This window comes from Lepidochelys kempii, chromosome 12, assembly GCF_965140285.1.
Source record: "Lepidochelys kempii isolate rLepKem1 chromosome 12, rLepKem1.hap1, whole genome shotgun sequence".
NCBI classification, from domain to species: Eukaryota; Metazoa; Chordata; order Testudines; family Cheloniidae; genus Lepidochelys; species Lepidochelys kempii.
In genome coordinates, this window is record NC_136391.1 from 39,071,297 (window position 1) to 39,093,230 (window position 21,934).

Genomic DNA, 21,934 nt, shown 5'->3' on the forward strand with positions numbered 1-21,934 from the left:
GACTGTGCACGCTTGTTTTTACAACACTTAAATTTGGGGCCCAATTGAGCTGACAGTTTCGTTTTAAAAAATTTGTGTTTGATTTCTGTTTCATGTTTAGTGGCTTGAAATTCTGTATTGTGTGTCATCTGGTGAATTCTTTACTCATTTCTGCGGATCTCACTTACTCAACTAAAGGGTAGGAGGTGGCCCTAAAACCTTAAAAACTCGACTGGGAAATTGGCCCTTTGTGACGGCGAGAAGAGCTGACATAGGAGAGAGATTGCTGCCAAAGTCAAATCCTGGTTTCAGATACCGGGGCAAGGAGCAAGCTATGACATATAAGCACATAGCCTTGCCAGACACCTGTCTTATATGCATTCATTCTGTCCCCAAGTCTGAAGGATGGGCAGCAGGATAAAAGGGCCTATACAAGTAAAAAAAAACCTGGAAACTCAGAATGAAATGTTTACTGAGTTACACTCAAATCAGAAGACATTCCTGGAACCGTGGCAAGGCTGCCATGGAGACAGAAGCCCTCTTCTGGCTGGTTGGTGTAATTGCATGTAGACATGAAAGATGCTGATGTGAACCTCTACATGCCTGTTGCCTGTTGGCTAGTTGGTGGGTTGATTGGCTGGTCTTTCTGGGAAAAAGCTTTACTCATATGTCACGCCCCTTCCACTGCAAACAAACACTTGAAATGTAGTTGGATTCATTCTGGGCTCCCTTTCCAAGAGACCATTTGGGAGGCCGGGTGAATCAAATCTGGGCGGGCAAGGGAGGTGGGATAGAATCATAGAATATCAGGGTTGGAAGGGACCTCAGGAGGTCATCTAGTCCAACCCCCTGCTCAAAGCAGGACTGATCCCCAACTAAATCATCCCAGTCAGGGCTTTGTCAAGCCTGACCTTAAAAACTTCTAAGGAAGGAGACTCCACCACCGCCCTAGGTAACGCATTCCATCTGGGTATTTCACCACCCTCCTAGTGAAAAAGTTTTTCCTAATATCCAACCTAAATCTCCCGCACTGCAACTTGATTGCAGGCTAAAGGAGACAAATGGAACCCCTTCAAAAAATATAAATAAAAAAATATAAAAGGGGTAAAACTGCAACCTTCAGTTCAAAGCCTTTGGGAATCCAAAGTAGCCTAATTCGCTGTTCTCCCTGGCAAATATAATGGGCCTTGCCACTCAGAAGCGATCAGTGATCTTTAGTGTTATATATTATTTAGACAGTATAGGCTCTTTCCAGCCACATCTAAAGATGCAGTCCCTGCTGCACAGAGCATACAGTCTGCAGGAGAAAGGAGTGAAGACTGATATGGGCCCCAGGTCCATATCACAAACGCTCGCTGCCGTGTGCTCCGCTCACCACGTGACCAAGGCCAGGTCTATGCTACAAGCTTCAGCCCACATAGCTTGTCAGCCAGGGGTGTGATGAGGTATCGTCCTGAGCGACATAGCTGTGCCGGCAGAATCCCCTTGTGCAGATGCAGTGGGTTCATGGTGTGTGGTTTTACAATCCAGGTCCCACCAGTGTAGCTGTGTCCTCACAAGAGGTGCTTTGCCAGTACAACGAGAGCCCTGTGTTTTTTGCAAATCCGAAATAACCCTAAATAAAACTCAAAAGAATGCATAAAATAATATAAAATGAGACACTCACCCCACAGTGGCATCTGACACTGCTCCTGTCTCCCCATTCTGGCTTTGTGACCTGGTGCACAGAGCCACAGCGCTGTTCACTCAGATTTGATCTGGCTGCCCCTCTGTTGTCCTGTCAGAAGAGTGGCCACGCCAAACTGGAGCAGTGCTGTGTCCCTATGCACCAGGTCTCAACACCCAGAATGGGGAGCTGGGCCCAGACCCATGGGACAGGAGCTACTGCCTTGGGGTGAGTGCAGGGTGGGCTCACCCTGCACCCCCCAGGGGCAGGATAAAATGAAGTAACACAAATTCCTTCCTCCTGCAGTGGAAAAATATAAAAAATAAAGAGAATGTCATGGGACTGTAAGTGCAGTATGCTGGTATTCCCATCCCCGTAAAGCACTCCTAGTATAGACATAGCCTGAGGCTCTTCATGCCCCCGAGTGACATGGAGAAGTCTGTAGTGTAGACCTGGCCTTAAGAGAGTCTAGGTGCTGGTTTTTCAGTTCAGTGGGTGTTTTGCTTTGTTCTGGGTTTTTTGCCTTCCTCTGGCATCAGGAATTGGTGACTGCTAGGGACAGGATACTGGCCTGGCTGGTCCAGAGCTCTGATCTGGCTTGGCAAATCCTCTATTCCGAAATGGATCCGGCTCTAATCAGGTGCTTGTCCCTTCAGAGCAATCTCATACCTGGTCCTTATTCTGAGAGCAAAGGGCTGCCCTGCTTCAGCCATCTTCGTCAGACCAAAGTCGTCGTATCTTTGCTCAGCATGTATCATAACTTCATGGCCTTTGTCCCCTGAGCATGGGGAGAAGCCCTCTGTGCCATCTGCGGTGGCCCCAGACACATGTTTCCTGGTTGTGGGATTGGTTTTTTATCTGCCACCTTATCCAAAATCTCTGACCACATCTTTTGGTGGTACTCATGCTGGCTGTGCTGTGACAGACAGTAACGTCGCGTTGTGGTTTCCTAGGCCTGAGGGACATAACTTTATTTAGTTACCTAGTTCTCATAAATACATCTCCTGTATTTGTCTGTCCATGTATCTCCCAAATTTTCAAACCCACATGCATCCCCTTTTGAAGATTTGGGCCAAGATTCCTAGGATCCTACCTCTGGGGTAAATAGGTATGTTTTACAATTGAGTTCACTTAACTTGGGCTTGTCTTCTCTATAGCTCTTTATCTCAAGTGAATTTCAGTTCACTTGAGGCAGTAAACACCTTTGTAAAGGTGTGTGTGGACACTGCCCAAGTGGGTTTTTTTTTAACCATGTTACGCTAATTGCACTGACCTAAATTGATTGGAAAATGCACCCTTTTTATCCATGGAGCAAGTGATTCTGTCATTCGCAGCAGTGCAAATGCAGAATTGCAGGCTTGCTTCCCTCCCACCGTGGACTTTGTGCAGCCAAACACAGAGCATGGAACATGCCACCAATCACAATCCTCCGCTCACCAGGGTGGCAGCGTGGCACACCCACTCCAGAGAGGTGTAACCCAGGACACAAGGTGTGAAGCAGGGGAGTTGCTCTGGATTGACATGGGGCTAACTCAGGCCATGTGGCTTGTATTATTCAGTCAGTTTCAGAGGTTCAGTCTTGCTGATTGGGAACCTCCTTTCCTAATTGAAGCGTTCGTGGGTGGGGGAGCCACTGCAACAACTGAATTCCTTCTGCACTGAATGTGCGGGGATTCCCAACTGTTGGGAGGACTGTTTAATAGCGAGCAGAGACCCATGGCAGTGAATCTCAAAGCCTGGGTCTACAGGCGTACATGGGGCGGCTAGCCCCGCCCACCACTTGTGCCATCATGGCTATCCTGCTATTTTTAGCACGCTAATTCAACCAGAGCTAGTACAGGTATGTCTCCGGGAGCTGGAAATTACACCTCAAGTTCCAGTGCAGACAGGCCTTAAATTGCGCCTTCGGACTGAGCCAGTGCCTGCAGGTCATGGGGGGCATTTGTCTGGCTGTGGTCGCTAGGCACTACTGCAGCGTCAGTGTGATATCAGAAGAGTGAGTCAAGCCCTGAGGTAAAGCACTCCAGAAATCTGCCGACCAGTGAGTCACCGAAAGCAGTGTTTGGACTCCGGAAGACCATAGTTTGCCTGAGATGGTAATCGACACCCCCAGAGCCTTGCTAACCTCCCTTGCTTTCCTAGAGATTTCTCCAGCAGGTGAAGCAGAGCCCTGGGCATGTTGGTCATTGTGACACAGAACGCTTCATTCTAGATGTTTATTTTGACTTGACCGGCGATAAGAGATTTTTTCTCCCTTGTAACATTGCGTACCAGCCTCACTAGCTCTCCTAAGCTAAGCAAGGACAGAGCTGGCCAGTGCTTGCATGGGAGAGCACCGCGGTAAAGCTGGGGGTGCTGCTTCGAGTGTGTTTCGCTCGGAGTCAGTACTGAACTCAGTGCCTCAGCGTGATGCTAGGGGACACTGTGCTGTGGGAGGGATCGTTTTTCCTACGAGATGTTACTTGGGGTCATTAAAAATCCCAGGGGGCTTTTTGCAAGAGCAGGGGTGATAAAGGGTGGCCAAATTTCAACTGCCTCATTTCTGCCTGCAGCTTCAATGGGTTCCAGCATTCTTTCCTTCATGTCCTTTGCTGTTAAGTGGTGCTGTGTGCTGTTGAACTATTGTGTTCTACCCCACAAGTGGCTGCATTTCATAGACTGATAGACTTTAAGCCCAGAAGGGACCCTCACGATCCCCTAGTCTAGCATTTCTTGACCATTTCGATGCCAGGGACCAGCTTGCTGCCTTCCTGAACTGTGTCAGGGAGATCTCGGGGATCGGCACCGGTCCACGGACCAGTCGTTGAGAAACACTGATCTAGTCCACAGTGGGTGAAACAATTTTGGTATAAAGCACAACATACAGTTGGTAAAGTGTTTTTAGGATGCTTTGGAAGAAATGGCCCTGTAATGTAGTGCATCCTGTTATCATTAAATGGTTCTCACCTTAGCAGAAGCCAGAAACCATGGTCATTCAGTGGGGTTCTTGTGTTAATTTTTTTGAAATGGTCCCTCCCAGCTCCGTTATAGTAAGTGTCAATGCACTGATCTACCTAGTCTGGGGAGCGCTGAACTAAAGAGCTGAAACGGGGGGAGCAGCGTGGGCAGCAGGTATAAGAGGCCAGGGGAGGCTAAGCCTCCCCAAACAGCCGGCCTGCGGTCTCATCTGTGCTCCACGCCGAGGCCCTGCCCTCACTCCGCCTCTTCCCATCACTGCTCCGCCCGCATGGGGGCCTCGGGGAGGGGGTGAAGAGGTACGCGCGAGCAGTGAGCGACTGGTGGACGGGCGGGCAGGCGGGGGGGGAAGGGCCAAGTGGGGGCAGGCCTCGGGGCAGGGCCACAGTCCAGGCACACCCAGCCTCCCCAAATGGAGGAATCACGCACCGCCCATGGGGAGCAGAGGTGGCTCCCCCCGTGATATGATCACCGCTCTTAGGGGAACCCAAAGCTCCTGTCTGAAAGGCTGGGGTAGCAGTGGAGAGAAGGGGGTGGGATGGGCATAGAGAAAGGTGGGTTGTTCTTTTTCCAGGACATCACTCAAAGGAATGCCAAAGGACAGAGCCTGCCCCTGCCCATCATGGCCAGTCATCCATAGGTGGAGTTCTTCTCTCATCTTTTTCTGCTTACATTGCTAATAAGCGCACAGAAATAGCTTCCAAGGGAAGAAAAAAATGCCTCCCTTAGCATGCTTTGCCAAAAATGCTTCTAACGTGCTCTGCAAAGCTGCATGTTTGAGGGGCTTTTGCAATTGGAGAGAGAAGCCTGTCAGAGGAATTTCTCTGAAATCGTTTGTGAGGTTCTTCTCCATGCCCATGTTCTGATCACTCTGCTCCCAGGTGGCGACAGGGAAAGGAGCCAAACTGCTTTCTTCTGTCGTAGAAATGTCTTCCCTCTCCGGTTAGCTAGAAGTCAGGCTGCCCAAAAACTGCCCTGGAAAGATACATGTGAAATACACTCCCCGAGGGGCCTGATCCATCCTTGTGCCATTATTCACATCTGTGCAGGGGGCGAGGTTCAAACACTGACAAATCAGGATAGTAGCGTTCAACGCTCACTCTGTGCCAAGGTGTAGCTGACTCCGTGGGGCGTGGGACGGGAGAATCCAGACCCCCAGCTGAGCTGTGGCTTCCTCTTGCTCCATGCTGTTAGACGTGGCCATGTCCTTTGTCCCCGTAAGACTCATTGGGGTTTTTCTCTATTGTAGGTCCTATCCGGAAGCATGAGGCGAATCCCAGGTGCTCTTTACCAGCAAGACCTGCCCAGTAACCAGGATAGATGTGGGAGCAGGGTACCACTGCCTATTTAACTAAGCCTCATCCTAGCCGCCTAACAACGAGAGACCATGCTCGTGAAGGAAGGATCTAATCCCACAGATGTAAGGGAAACAATAGCCTTCTAGCCCTGCCCCTCGGTATCATGACAGGAGAGACCCAGTTTGTTTATGCCGTCAGTGATACTGAGTCCAGCTCCAAAGATCAAGACAAAGACTTTGCCTTAGAACATTTCAGTGGGAAAGGGGGGGGGGAGTTTAACGGCAGCTCCCTGGACACCTCGGAGCTGTGTTTGCACAACGGGACCGAGAGCGGGTCCCACTTCCCCAGCGTCAAGGACAAAGAGCCCCACAGCCAACGGGAAGCTGTGATCAGGCCGCAGCAAGCAGGCAAGATCGACTTCAAGTCCCTTCACAACAAGCCCAAGTTTTCCAGCGATGGCCCGTGGGGCAGCGTCAAGGGGAGCCCACAGTCTCCCACGGGGAAGAGCCGAGTGCGGGATAAGAGCAGGCGCGCTGGGAAAGGGGAGCGCAGTCACCACCAGCTCTACAGGCTCACCATTAGCAACTCTCGGTCCAACCCCACCATTGGCATCGCCTACCCCCAGCAGAAGGTCACCCCGCCCAAGAAGCCAGAAGTCAGCCGAGGACCCAGCTCAGGAAGCTACCGATTCCACGTGCCCAGCATCCCCGAGAGGGAGGCAGAGCTCGAGCAAGAGGACCTGAGCTTCAACCAGTGCTTCCCGGAGGTCTCCTCCAGCCTTACCTCCGGCAACTATACCTCACACACGCCAGCCGCCACACGCCAGAACCACAGCGGGAAAGGACAGCCATCGGCTGGCCTCCCCCACAAAAGCCCTGGCACTAACGGGCAGTTACACTATTTAGAGTTCCAGGCAAATGGGAATAAGTCTTGGCCTTCACCGGACAAAAGCTTCCTGGGTGCTAGCTATGGTATCTCTGCTCAGAAACCATGCCCCTTCCCTGAAAGTGGCAAAGCCAGCACGCACTGTCTGGGCTCCTTGCCATTCCAATACCCCTTCCAGCCGCTGCATGACGTAGCAAAGGATCCTTTCCGTAATGACACTACCAGCCAAGATTATATGGATGTTTCACTGGCAACTAACCAGGTGATTCATGGTGCTTTCGGCTTTCATTCTTCCTCCAGGGACTGGCAAGAGGAGGCTCTGAGCAACGGCTCCTACGAAACCGTAGCCCCAGAGGGAAGGACATATGGCCTGTCTTCTCAGCCAGCTCCGTTCCTACGTTCGCCGGCCCCAGGGGTCCAGCAGCAGTCCCCTCTGCCTTGCTACAAAGGAAGGAATGAGCATTCCGGTGAGCTCAATGGTGCTCTCTCTTCTTCTGGTGCTATCGACCAAACTCCAAGCACTTTCCAAGAAAACCAATCCGTTTTCCCACCTAGTTTACATGCGACTAGTATGCCAAAGCCAGTGAGTAAGGGGCAGCCTTCACTGAAAGACAATGGACCTAGTCAAAGGATACTGACCCAAGGTAGCTCTCTTCGAAGGAATATGCCACAGAACTCTCTACCCCAAGTGCACTTTCAGAACAAAGTTTATTGCGGTTCCCCGGCGAGCGGCGTAAGCCCAGGATCGGTGCCTTTTGAGAAAACCATGCCCAGTACACCTCAAGCCCACCCCCGGCTCTTGCAAGCCTGGGATGGAGCCCATAAGGCGTTCTCTCCCGCGGACCAGACTTCAGCACCTTATTCAAACCCTCTTGGAAGTCAGTTCTCATTCGAGTGCCAGTCCAGCCCTGAGCAGAGGCAGCACGTGCAGAAAAACTCCAGGATGCCTTGGCAGCAAATCCACCTCACCTCCGCAGTGCCCAGCCAGAACAGGATAGAGCTATCCAGGCAGCTCACCAGCCAGAAGTTCCCATTCCTCCTGGGCACCTCACAATGGAAAGGGGGCAGCAGTCTGCAGAAAGGCACCCCCAGGTATCACAGCCAAAAGCTCCTGGCAGGGGAGGGTCTCATGGTGCAAAGGAGGGACCCCACCCGGCAGAGCTGTGGCTCAGCGAACGCTTTCTCCTTTGAAGGTGGGAAGGACACCGGGTCTCCCGCATGCGACTCCAGGAGCAAACCCCTCTTCTTCGGCATAAACCAAACAGTGCCGCCAGCCAGCTCCAGGAGCCCTCCCAATCCACCGTTGGCTCTGCCGCCGTCGGCCTTGGTGACGGCTTCACCGGGCGAGTCTCCGCTCCCGTCGCCTGTCCCCAACCCCACCTGCAACAGCACGTGTTCTTCTCTCTCGCCTATGTCCAGCAGCCCAGTCACCCACAGCTTCGAAGACAGCCAGCTGCCTGCCACACTTACCCCAGCACCCCTCTTTCCCCATCCCTGCCACCCCTCGGACATCCTGAACTCCAGCTCACTCCACTACCACCCGCCAGACTCCATCAAGCCCTTCCACTTCCCCCTGGACGCCCCAAAGGACGAGCACCTTCTCAAATGCCTCCCGGAGACCCAGTTCCACAAGCCAGATGTCGACATGGGCAAGGGCTGCCTGGATGCCTTCGAGGGGGAGCTGCCTCCCCCACCTTACTCCTCCCATCACCTGCTGGCGAACTCGCTGAGCAGCGCAAGCCTGGACCAGCTGGACGTGCTGCTGACCTGCAAACAGTGTGACCAGAACTACAGCAACCTTTCCTCCTTCCTGGAGCACCGCCAGTTCTGTGGCTCGCACGCAGCTTTCCAGGGAGAGATGAGAGATGCTCCCAGGGGGGCTGAGGCCAGGAAGCAGCTCCCCCCAGAGTCCACGAAACACTCCCAAGCCAGGCCAGGGCCGTCGCTTTCTCCCGACACCCATTCGCACCTGCTTGCGATAAACAAGCCTGTCAGTTTCCTGTTAGATGGGGAAGGCAGAGGGGAGGCAAAGGAGGACCCACTGAAAGGCCATATATTTAATGGGCTAACCACAAATTCCTTGCCACTTACTGCTTCCGACTTAGGAATCGATGATGCCAAGCTGGACAGTCTGATCACGGAAGCACTGAATGGGCTGGAGTATCAGTCCGATAACCCCGAGATTGACAGTAGCTTCATAGATGTGTTTGCTGATGAGGAACTCACGTCGGTGAAGGGCACAGGCAACGGGGTGCCGCACAAGGTGAAGGATGGCCCAGCCTCGGCGAACAAACTGAAGCACGCGGAGAAGGACGAGAAGCCAACGAGTCAGTCAAAAGCCGTCTGTTACTACGAAGAGGATCATCCCAGCGGAGAGCAGGCTCAGAGCAGAGTGTCGGGGACACAGCATGTTCCTAAGAGGAGACTGGCAGGCAAGTTCACAGACCGGGAGAACAAGAGGCTGGAGAAATCCAGCATCATGGAGCTGGCACAGAGCAAAGCTGCAAATCAGGTGATGACTGATAAAGCACAGCCTGACAAGAATACCAAGCTGAAGGCGGGGAGGAAGGGTGATGGCGGCTCTCTTACTCCAGGGACTATAACCAAACCTGACTCTGATAAAAACCAGCCCAGAAGCCTTAGTGAAGATGCTTATCTGAAGAGCGAAATCAGGCCCAGTGGTACCACCCAAGGCCCTGCCAGTAAGAACCCCAAGCTGCTGCGGTACTCGATGAAGGATGTGAAAAAGCGGAAGCCAAGGAGCGGCACGTGGAGTAAGGAGCTCATTCATAAAATCGTGCAGCAGAAAAACAAGCTGCACAAGCTGCATGCGAAGAGCGAGAAGAACGCGCCAGGCTCCAGAGCCGCCGAGAGGCGGCTGCCAGCAGCCCAGGACAGTAAATTCGGCGAGTACGAGTACATTTCGGATTCCGATGCTGAAGGGGTGGCGAATGCCACGCTGCACGGCAGAAAGAAGCCGGGGTCAGCGTTGAATGGGAGGGCCAAGCACAGCTTCAGCAGGAGGTGCTCAGGGAGAGGTGAGAGGGCCAAAGAGAGAGAGCCAGCCTGGCCCTACAGCCAGAAGAGAGGAGGTCAGGAGCACAGGCGGGCCCCAAGCAATGAAGCAATAAAGAAAGATGGCGTTGCAGCCAGAATCCGAAGGCGAAGCAGCCGATCGTCCACCGGCAGCAATCACAGCACTAGCCTGTCCAGTGAAACCAGCGCTAGCCCCCCAAGCACTGAAAGGGCCGACTCCGACAATGAGAAGGAAAGTGTCCAGAACAGAGGATACCCAGAGAATTCTGAGCACATCACACGACTTCCAAGGAACCCGCTGAGCCTTCTTGACAAAGAGTCTCTAAAGACGAGCAATAAAACCAAAGCGAGCTTTTCCAGAGGGACAAGGAGGTTTGGGTCAGCCAAATTTTTGCTGACTGGCTCCACGACACATCACAGCGATAGGTCACACATTTCTCCAGCAGGTTATAGGAACAAGGAAAGCTCACCAGAAAGCAAAGAAAAAGAACATCACAGCAAAGACACCTTCAACAAGAGTCCCGTCAGACTTTACTGTAAGGAGGACGCAGAAGAGCAGAAAGGAGCCATTAGCCATGCAGCTGAGATAGCGAGACCTATGCCAGACGCTCGAGATTCCACTGATTTGACAATGACCAGTCAAAGGCATCCGTTTGCTGCTTATAATGAGGACACCCTCGCTTACCATACAGAAGAGTTAATTCCTCCCTCTCACATTGATGCCAGCCCTGGACATGTGAGTGCTACCTATTCGCCTGCTGGACTCAAGTACTTAAAGGAACATGGACTTTGCGATGACCAGAAAGATTATGCTGCTCCAGTCGGCTGTTACAATGGGGATCCTGTTGGAATGATGCTAGCCATCAAAGGACCCGATACCTATGTGAGCACTGACGACACACTTTACGACCACAAAGACCTGTCCAGTCGCTACGATCCTCACCTTTTCTCAAAGCCCCCAGCCGTGGGGGCCTCGCACATTGACGATATGTACTTATGCCAGGGTGACATTAGCACCAGTTCATTTGAGCAGAAGCACTCTGATTTCACCCCCTTTGCATCAGAAAATCATCAGACCAAAGTGTCTTCCCCTCTTAGCTTTGACTCCTCTTCAATGTTCGGGGAACTTCCAGGAGCTGAGTTTGATAATCCATTATACGACAGCGTCGCCACAAGTAAGGACACTTTTGTCCCATTTGGATGCAATCCACCCAGCAAAGCCATGCCGTTTGAGCAGCAGTATCCTCCGTTTCTTCAAGAGAAGGACTGGGATCTAATGGAGGAAGTGTCTCCAATTTTGTCAGAAGACATTGGTCAGTTTCATACCCTTACGGTGGAAAAGCCATTAGCTAAGAAATTCCCAGATGAGGCAGCCATAACACCCAATCAAATGTCTTTACCTTTGTCAGACAGGATTGGAGATTATAATGTAGCTTTTATTAACAATATATCAGATGATGAACTGGAGATCAAGCGATTAGTTACAGAACTGGAAAGTCAGCTGCAAACCAGCAAATTAAACAGTGAGGCATCCAACGTCCATCAGAAATCTGAGCAACACATCAGCACACAGCTGAGAAAAGCAACTGACCAGTTTTCGCCTATACACATGGATCAAGAGACAGGGAATGAAAAGAGTTTGTTCTTGACAGATGCTCTTGGGAATACAAACCTTCTTCCCACAAAAGTCTGCGTGGGCCAAAGTTTAGTGAATGAGAAGCCTACAGTTCCCAACATCGATGGCAACTATAAGAACCACCAGGATTCTTGGCCCTGCCCAGCGGAGTTTAATTCTTTAGAATCAAACATGTGTACACCAGCTGCTGAAGATTCAATCTCTATAGATCATTTCTGTTCCAAAGAGGCCTGCGATCAGTTCCCAGAAGCTCTGAAGGATGCTGAAACTTCCAAGGAAAGTGACTCCAGAGAGATGGAGAATGAACCTACCCAGGTTATCCCTGATTCATGCATGCCAGACAAATTAGAGGCTCCAATCTACACAAACCATATGATAAAAAGCCCTGCCATTGTTACTGATTCCTTGTTCCCTAAAACTCTAGAGGCAGCTGAACTAAATAAACATGATATTTTTCCGTCCCTGCCAAGTAAACACGGAGCTGAGGGGTTTTCCGAGCCAGGGAAAATGGATAAAACCTTTGATGATCCTCCAGAGCTGGAATCTTTCAGCAGCCACGTTCCAAATCTGAAATGTGAATTTGGGTTTCGGGAAGATCGGGTCCCCACCTTGGATCTCGCTTTGTCTTCTCATGCCAAAAATGACATGGACTCAGAAGAAAGACCTTTAGACAAAGCCGAGTCACCGAAAGTGCTAAAATGCTCAGTGCACTTCGAAGGTGATGACAATGAACCTGTTTTATTGGAAGAGACTGAAGAAAGTAAGGATCCTGCAGTCTACCAAACCCCAGGGCCCTTTCACAAGGCTAGCAACCGGAAAGCTTTATTATTCGATATACTGAGTGTGTCCAAAGAGACTGGTTGTGGTACAGAAAAGGTGCTAGCCTCCCAAGAAACTACCGCAAACCCATTACAGCAGCTCCAAATGTTTGTTGCCCGGACAGTCAAGAATAATGAAGAAGAGCTGATGGTGCCATGCTTCCCAGTACTGCTCTCTGCCAACCACCAACCTTCAAATGCCAATCTCCAGTCTGAGCAGGAAGAGGAAGGCCTGGGCAGCTTGGAAGGTGAGAATTCAGCATGTCATCATGCGTCTATAGAGGGGAACGAGCCCATGGGAGGAGAGGCAGAGAGCATGGCTACCACATCAGAAGCACCTGGAGTTTTTCCAGAGGCAGGTGAACAGCTGGAATCGTTCAACGAAACAGACACCTACACTGCAGAGCAATCCACATTTGCGAACCACAAGCTGCACAATAATGTAACAGAGCTGCAGCACTTAGCAGATGAATGTTCAGAGCCGAGTGACGTTAATATCTGTGCAGATGGTGTATCGCAAGAGCATAATAACCTCTCACCATGCGGCAGTGCAATGGTAACCCCATTGCTAGGGCAGGTAAAGAAAGCTGATCAGATTGTGGAGGAGCAGGAGCAAGATAAAAACAAAGCAACCTTGGCATTTAAAAACCACAGAGAATCCTATTTAAGCCATAGTTTGTTTGAGAAAGAAACATTAGGCAATGCACTGACAGAGACACTAAAAGTAAACACTGTTGAATGTAATGCTTGGTCTGATAGAGCTAGTCATCGTATGCAGTTGTCATGCACCGTAAAAAACAAACGCATAGGGTCAACCAACAACCACGTAGGACATGAGACACAGCTTCCTTGCAGTGTGTCTTTGGGTCCTGCTAGCTCTTTGAATCCTTCTGAAGATCTTCACCAGGAATATAATTTGTTGCATGAAACTAACATCTATTCAGTAAATGCTCAGCTTCCTGAAGACGGCAGTGGAAAGAAAAAGCAGGCCCTTGATGCTTGTCGCTCTAAAGAGGACTCTCTGGCCAGTTTGCCTTTACAGACTAGCTTTTCTCGCCACAAATATTTGCAGAACAGTAATAATGAAAATGTAGAGTTCTCTGACTTCAGTGTGCAGCTCTCGGAAGAGGATAGATACACTGCCCCTGTGCTTAACACAGAGACTCAGTCAAGTTCATTTACTGTAAAAAGGTTCAACTCTGATTTGGAGAAAAATCTAGTTTGCTGTCCCACACAAAATCCTTTAGAGCAAGGAAAATGGAAAGACACACATGTCTTTCCACCCACTCTTCCGCAATGCAACAACACTGCTCCCACACCTTTGGATGCTATTGGAAACATTCGTCAATGTCTTGCCGAAGACATTCTAAATAATTTTGGGCAGTCTGAAAAAGAAGGACCAGCAAAACCTCATGTTCCACAATGCCCCGGCGAGTTGGCAGTTTCTGCTTTGGAGATGGAAAGCCCCCAGAAATTGCAAATGAACGACTGTATTCTTCCCTGCGTGCCACCTCTGGATCAAAAAGACACTGATGATGGGCCGCCAGAAAGCACTTGTGCTGAGCCATTATGCCCTCTTTATAAAGGAAGGAAGACATGCACCACCACAGACATGATTATTAATTCTCAGTCAATGCCTCTGCAGAGCATCCATGCTTGTCAGCCCACACCAGAAACCAAAGATTACTCAACGCAGCCCACTAATCTTTCACCAGTTGGAGAAAGAGACGGAGAGGTAAAGTTAAATCAAGAAGAGGAGCATAAAAAGTGCCATTATAACGGAAATAAACATCAAAAGGAGCCAGAGTCCTCATGCAATAGCTTTGTCATTCAACAGATCCCAACAGTTGTAAATATTGCCTTTGGAAGGACAGCAGATTCTGGCCCTGTTGATCAAAAGGGCCACCAGTTTACAGATGTGCCGGAGACAAGACCTAGTGACCCCTCCAAAAATGCAGCTAATAGAGAAAATAATTCAAAAGGAGATGACTTGGAAAGCCATGGGGCTGAGAGTCCTGGAGGAGGCAGCAGTTGTACGGTAAATAACATGGAGCAAGAAGAGGAGAGTGGCATGTTTAAAAATATCCCAAATGCATCCAGAAACGGGCACCTGAAAGAAAAGAAACAAAATGGCCTCCAAGTCACTTGTGATATTTGTTCAGCATCTTTTAGATCCAAACCAGGGCTGACCAGGCACAAAGCTGTAAAGCATCGGACGAAAAACGACAGCACGTTGCTGCCAAGCAAAACTTCAAAGTTCAGTTTGAATCTGCTGGAGAAAACATCTAAAATGTCCAAGAAAGTCTCTCGGAAAAGCATAAAGACCACTGCCAAAGAGAGAATGAATAACACCCAAATGCCAACCAGCGCCGTTGGACACGTCTCCAAGAAAACCTGTGTGGGTCAAGAGAAGGAGCCCAATGCACAAATGCAAGAAGTAGTTAGTCGGGTGCTCAGTGACCTCAGTGTCATATCGCTTGAAGTGTGCCATGAACGTCATCACACAGATATTCTGAGTAAAGAAACAAAGACAAAATCGCATAGCTCAGAGACAGGGGGATTGGATGAATCAGTGACAGAAAAGCCCTGTCCTAGAAAGCAACCAGATAAACAGGGAAAAGGTAGAAGAAGCCAAAGCAAAGATCCTGGGGGGTTAAGTAGAAATTTAGAGAAGAAACTAAGTAGAAAAGCAAGAAGAAGGAAAGTAAAGATGTTTCCCAATGAAAGTGAAGTCAATGAATTGTCTGACCTGGAGAAGAATGCTATTGATGGTCCTTCCAATGTTGTTTCCAGTAGAATCAACTCCAGTCTGTTAAATGTGATTGAAGACCTGGCTGAGCCAAGCAGCTGCATCTCAGCAGAGGAACAAGACAGGCCATGCTCACCCCAGCAGTCTCACACAGCAAAACAGTCACCTTGCATAATTAAGCATTCTGATGAAGTGGGTGATTGGGTAGTCTCTTCCAAGGAGACAGGCAGACAGGAATCACTAAAGGTCCCTGTGAGCTGTCAAAAGCAGATGGAAGATCCAAGTCAAGGAGAAAAGGCACAGGCCAAAGGGAAATGGGCAAGTGGGTTCATGAAGCAAGTGGAGAAGGGGTTGAGCAAGGTGTGCAAAGAACAGCAGGATGATGGTGGTGGCACAAATGTGAAGGAATGTGAGAATTCCTTGGGAAAGAGCCATCCTGGGAATCATAGTAGTGCCTTCAGGCATCCCTTGAGTCCTGCCAGAGCAGATCTGTCTTTAGAAACCTGTGAATCTGAAACGGCCAACAAGGATCCCACTAAAGGCATGTTGGAAAACGCTTCTGATGACAGCCCTTGTTCTGCAGAGTCAAAGCCCTGGGGAAAGGGAGAGTTGCTACAGAGCAAGGAGTCCTGCACTGGTGATGCAACTGAGCCGGACCTGCAGGGTTTATTTGATGATGACATCACATTCTCACAGCTGTTTCCAAGGGACAACCAGTTCACCCGGAGGAAGTGCACACGCGTGTACGGGAAACGAACCAAGAAACCCAAACCTGTCACTGATGCAAATGTCGGGCCAGTGGGTACCATAGACTTCTTTCCCATCCGGCTGGCTTCAGACCTCAGTGAAACCAGCTCTTTCTGTGTCACCAGGGACGATCCTTGTGAATATGAAACCATCTCCATTGACGATGCCTTGATGCTAAACATGTGTCACAGCAGTAAGCCAAAGGGGTGTGATGCCAGCTCCACCGCTTCCACAAATATTGCACTGCAGCCAGATTATGAGAGAAACAGCCAAAGGAAGGAGGTCATTGACCTGGAGGATGATAACATGTTAACCTTCCTATGCCAAAACAACCAGATGGAAAACATTCCGAACTTGAACATTTGGGAAAGTCTTGAAAAGGAGGCAGAAAATGTTCCTGCTGATGAAATACTGTTCAAGTCCCCTATGGAGCTTGCAAATGAACATTCAATAGCAGAAACTAGTCCAGAACCCCCAGAGCTGGAAGAGGAACCCCTCAACAGTAAGATAAATGAGGACCAAGGCTCACCTGAGTTTCATACGATTGACATTGAGATGTTGAATGCGAAGTTCAAGATGCAGGACATGTGCTTTTTTAGCCCTTGCAAAGATAATCCTGGCCATTTGGATGAAAGCATGGTGAGTTTCAAGCAGAAGCCAAGCCAGCATAGCAAACACAGCAAAAATAAGCTAGAAGATGGGAAACCAGGCAAAAATCGCAATGATATGAACATCAAGACTAAGGATAAACAATACAAATGCAAAGTGTGTTTCCAGTGGTTTCTCACCTTAGGGGAGCTGGACTTTCACAAACTCACCCATAACCCTTCCCCTCCACCTACCTGCTATATGTGTGTCCAGCGCAAATTCAGCTCAAGGGAGCAATTGAGGGACCATTTAAAAGAGAAGCATGCAAAAAACAAAGCTGGCCTGTGGGCCTGTGGAATGTGCCTGAAGGAGATTTCCGATGTCTGGATGTACAATGAGCATCTCAGAGAGCATGCCACGCAGTTCGCTCGGAAAGGTCAGGCTCAGAAATCAGCGATGGGTCTGCCCACCTGCTTCAGCGAGGCCAACGCTGCAGTCACTCACTTCCTGCACACCATCATGTATCGGAAACCAAACAAGTCATCCAAGCTGGTGGATTCTACCAGCAAACACCTTGCCAGCAAAGAGAACAAGAGCCCAAAAGAGCCACCCCAAGACCAAGAGGCAAAGGTAACTAAAGATGCCTTGGAAGGCAGTATCAGAATTAAACCAGCTTCCTCCGCCTCCAGCTCTTCCAAAGGGTCTGCCAGTCCATCTCCAGACAATACGCCAAAAGGTGAAAGCAGTCAAAAAGCTGTCCCCATGCATCCGGACTGCAAGGATCCTTCCAGAGATTGCCATCACTGTGGAAAACAATTTCCCAAGCCCTTCAAGCTCCAGCGCCACTTAGTGGTGCACAGCTTACAGAAGATTTACTTGTGCCACAAATGCCCGATGTTCTACCCGGAAACCAAAGAGCTTCGAAGCCACCTGAGTCAAGATCATGGGATAGCAGAGGAACCAGAGATCAAGCACACCACGCTGTATGCGTGTGAGCTCTGCGCGGACGTCATGCACGTCATCAAAAAGTCATTCATATGCAGCATGTGCAACTACACCTTCTCTAAGAAAGAACAGTATGACAGGCATATGGAGAAGCACCTGGCAGGAAGCAACAAGACTTTCAAATTCAGAGGGGTCATGAGGCCCGGCATCTCCTCCAAGGGCGGCAATGAGAAAATCAAAGAGGAAAACTGTCCAAGGGAGGACACGCCACCACGCAAGAAAAGGAAGATCACACACCATGGCAACTTGGATCCATGCAACTCACCTGTGCACCTTGACCATAGTAATGACCTACAGCTAGCTGATGTGCCTTCACCACCTCCCAGTGAGTCCTGCCCTGCAACAGGCGGTGGTCGTGGAGCAACTGTGCCCCAAACCTCTGTGAAAACGGAAGACCTCGTGGGTGACTTCTCAGACCTCCTGGCTAAAATGGAAAAATCTCAGTTCGATACCCTCCCGCCGCCCCCTTGCCTGTCTCCCTCTCTGCCCCAGGCGGTCGTGGGTGATCCAGAGCTCAGTTACACCACGACATTTTCCATCGAAGAACTAGACAAAGGAGCCTTTGATGGGAAGCCTCTTCCTTTCCTGGACTCTTCTGAATTTCGTATGGACCTTGCTAGTTTAGCTCATAACCAGGCAACGGATGGAAAGCTATCTCCACCTCATCTCACTGAGAAACATGGGCATGCAGATGGCCAAGAAAAGCCAAACCTGGGCAATCAAAGAGAACCTGCGGTGGGGCTATTGGACAGTCCCAGTTCACGAGAAGAGCCTGTCGACGAGATCCCTTGCCTCAAACTAGCTAAGAAAATCCCAGAAATTCCTGCACCAAAAGTAGAAGCTCCACAGGCCAAGGACACTCATAAAACGTTGTGGAGCAGCCTGAATGTAGATGATGTAGCCCCTAGGGAAATTGCATCCAAGCCCAATTATTCAGAGTCCACCTACCCCTCTCTGCCTCTGAAGGACAAGACAGCATCACCTGTTCTAAACAGGGCTGCCAAAGATTCAGCCCCTCCGAAGAAAACCACAGGCACTCAAGTGAACGGCGAAGCTGCCTCCGCTGCAACGGGTACTCTGGGCAGCACAGAGGAGATCCAGAAACCCTGCTCCCTAAAAGACAAAGCCATGCCTGAGATAGGTGTCTGTGCCAAAGACAGCAACGCCAGTGCCGGTGTCAGAGAAATAGGATGCAATCAAAACAAACCCTTAAGTCAACTCAAAGCTGAAGGAGTGGCCAACCCTGTGAAACACAGCCACTCGGATCCAGGTAAATCCTTGGACAAGCCAGCTCTGAACGGGCCTGGAAAGCTGCACCCAAAGAAGCGAAAAGAGCACAAGTCTTCGAGTCACAAAGGCAGCTCGGCCTCCAGGGAGAACATTGAGGGACATGGGAAGAAGAAGAAAGCCCGAACACCGGGCCCGGGGAGGAATGACGGGGCTGGAGAGCTCAAAAGAGCCGAATGGACTAACAACGAGGCTTCTGCCCTTTCCCCCGGGAAGAGGGAAACGCACTGCAACAAACTGATCCCCAGGCCCAGAATGTCAGGAGTTGGCAACCAGCTGAAAAAGATGGCACTGGACACCTACAATCAGAAGAAGGTGACGAACCGTCATTCCAATGGAGACCTGAAACGTAAGAAGGACATCCTGGGGAAAACCTTTCACCATCTTCTCGCCAAAGGCCCCGCCACGTCCCTACACAGCTCTTTAAACAGGCACAGAGCTGTCCAAGGTGCTAAACCTGCTGACTCTCACAATTACAGGACAGCCGAATCCCAGAACAATCTCCTAAGCCAACTGTTTGGACAGAAATTAACGAGCTTTAAAATTCCTTTAAGAAGAGATACTTCAGAGTAATTTATGAAAGTGACTTATGGTGATCCTCAGCTGCTTTCATGGGGTTTGCAAGGGAAAAATTATCAAAGCATTAAATTCGTTTGTGTAGCGTGATTTTTCTGTCTAGTTTAAATGAACTTGCACTGCAGCCCCTGTGAAATAGTTTGCTTTGTGTCTACTAATCTACTTTAATTCACCTGATTTATCATGCAAATGCTAGAACTTTGATGTTGCTGATGATTTTCATGAACTGAAATTGTAATCGCTTTGGGCAGACTGAATCGTCAAGAGCAATTGCTTTATTGCAGAAGTGCTGAGGTTATAAGGATACTTGCAAATCTCAGACCCTTTTGAGACTGCTTCTGTGTTATCTTTGTACAAAGTACTTGAAGAGATGAACTTCATTCCATGGACGTCTTATTCAGAAGGTGCAGTACACTGTAGAAAGCAATTTTTTTAAAGATTTTGCACAAATAATCCTGTACAATTCACTCAATTGGGAACTGGCCTACGACACGATAAATTAAAAAAAAATTAAATTAAGAATCAAATGCCACCTTTTTTGACAGCCATTCCTAAGAATTTGTTTCTCCATTGCCAAGAAAATAATGAACTAGCTTGCTTGCTGCGTGGGCCTATTAGAGTGTTTCAAACTTTGGTGCCATTATTTGACCACTGTAGATTATGTAAATGCATGAAAAATGAGAATAACGCTAGCGAACTGCACCCTGACATTTGTGACAAACTTTTTTTGTTCCACAGATAAAACTGTCCCAAGTTACCAGACCAGAATAGTACTGTCCAAGTGACCGTAATGGTATAACTTCTAAACTATCTTACTGTATTGACTTAGTAGCTATATAGGTATCAGCTTTTTACTATGCAGTTACTGGTGCTATTTTTATTTTGTAATGTGAATACAGACTTCCTTGATTTAAAAATAAAAGGGAACAGATAGGAAGTAGCAGTGACCTGTAAAAGAAATCAAAGCAGGAAAATAAAACGTTTTATAACATCCTGTATGCTGGTACTCCGTAGTGTTAAAAAGGTTATGTCATGTTATTGAGCAGGTATACAACTGAACTTTGAACCAGAAAGAAATCTCAGGTGCAAATGAGGACATGGAAGATACTTAAATACTATTGAAATACTCCCAAGTCAAGGAGGTGAAGTAATGCACTGATGTGATATGAACAAATAGAGTACTTTGCGTCTGTCCTGCAAAAAAAAAATGTTTTTAGTTTTAAAAGGGGAAAAAGTGGCTTTTTCCTGTTAATATGTATCTTTACTGTCCTTTGTATTGTATAAAAACTATTGTAGGTAATTTACCTTGGGTGCAATGTGTTATGTCAAAAGTTTTTATTTTGATATTTTGTCAGAGAGGAAAGAGAGAGCAAGAAATGCCTTTTTATTATGTCGTATGTGTCCTATTAAAGTGCCTCTTTAATATTGTTAAATAAAGTATGAGATGAAAATATGGGGTGGTACTGTAAAATCATACCTAATTAATCCTTTCAAATATATTCCAATATTTTCACAGAAACTCCCAGACTCTGTGGAATTTGTCAGATGTTTTTCTTTCTTTGGTCTTCTTCCCCGCACTGCATACGCACACCCACGCCCCAGTTTTGCTGGGAGTTTGAAGCCAGGGACTGTTTATTACTCTGTGTGTGCACGCACGTCCATGCACATGTACGGGTAGGGGTACACACACACTAGGCTCTGGTGTGGTCTTATAACCACTACAATAATAATAAAGAATAACTTGCTAGCTTAGGTGACTTCTATCCATCGAAGGTACTTAGATGGCCCCATTACCACAGTAACTGTCCTCACAGCACCCCTTTGTGGTAAGATACTGCCATTATCCCCCTTTAACAGATGGTGAAACTAAGGCCTAGAGAGATGAGTGACTTGTCTAAGAACACAAGGCATTGTAGGGTGGAGCATGGAGTTGAACCTGGGTCTCTCAGGCTCCAAGCCCCTAACCACTAGGCCATCATTCCTCTTGTTGCTGGATGGGAGTGTTTCAATAACACTTATCTCACCTATTGTGCTTTTCATCCAGACCTCTCAAAGCACTCTTCCCAGAAATGGTAAGTGTCAGTTATCCTCATGCTGCACACAGGGAAACAAAGGGACAGAGACTTACCCAGGGTCATACCCTGTAGGTCAGTGCCAGAGCTGGGACTAGGAGCCAGCCAGCTTAGTGCACTGTCCACTGGGCCATGCTGCCTGGGCCCTAATAGCACCATCACTGCCAGGATTCAAGATGAGGTTCGATAAGATGTGCTGGGAAGCAGGCAGTGAGAAAGTGAAGGCGGCCGATCCAAAGCGGCCTTTCTGGCTGGTGAGGAGAGGACCCTCTCTGAGAGTGATGGCTTATTGGCTGGAGATTAGTGGGGATTGGGTTAAAGAGCTATAAAATTTGCCCCAACTTTAAAAGAGTCCGTGTAGCGTGACAGGCCTGTGTGACACACTCCGGGCAAGAAGCCTAGCTCCGAGAGAGGTGGCTGTAGATTTCAAAGATGGAGGTTAGTCGGGAAGCTTGCCTTACGCAAAAGCCTGCTCCAGTGATTTAGTGTAACCTGAGAAAGCTTGGTTTTAGGCAGAGCCCGCTATCAGCCTAAGAAGATTTCCTTTAATTGGACAAAGGCTTGTTCTAGTTCTGGGGGTTTTGCTTTAGCTGGCAACTATATTATTGTCAAGTGATGCCCTAAATTATTGCCATTT

At 48.9% G+C, this 21,934-nt stretch overlaps 1 protein-coding gene across 2 annotated transcripts in view; it reads left to right on the forward strand.

The window, feature by feature from the left end:
- ZNF469 (zinc finger protein 469) overlaps nucleotides 1–21,934 on the forward strand; it is a 411,666-nt gene extending 389,732 nt beyond the window's left edge. For both annotated transcript variants that reach the window (XM_078848136.1, XM_073308158.2), the window contains one exon: nucleotides 5,850–21,934. In XM_078848136.1, the coding sequence (XP_078704262.1) occupies nucleotides 6,062–19,222 (13,161 nt within the window). In that variant the 5' untranslated portion in view covers nucleotides 5,850–6,061 and the 3' untranslated portion in view covers nucleotides 19,223–21,934. The remainder of the gene's footprint in view (nucleotides 1–5,849) is intronic.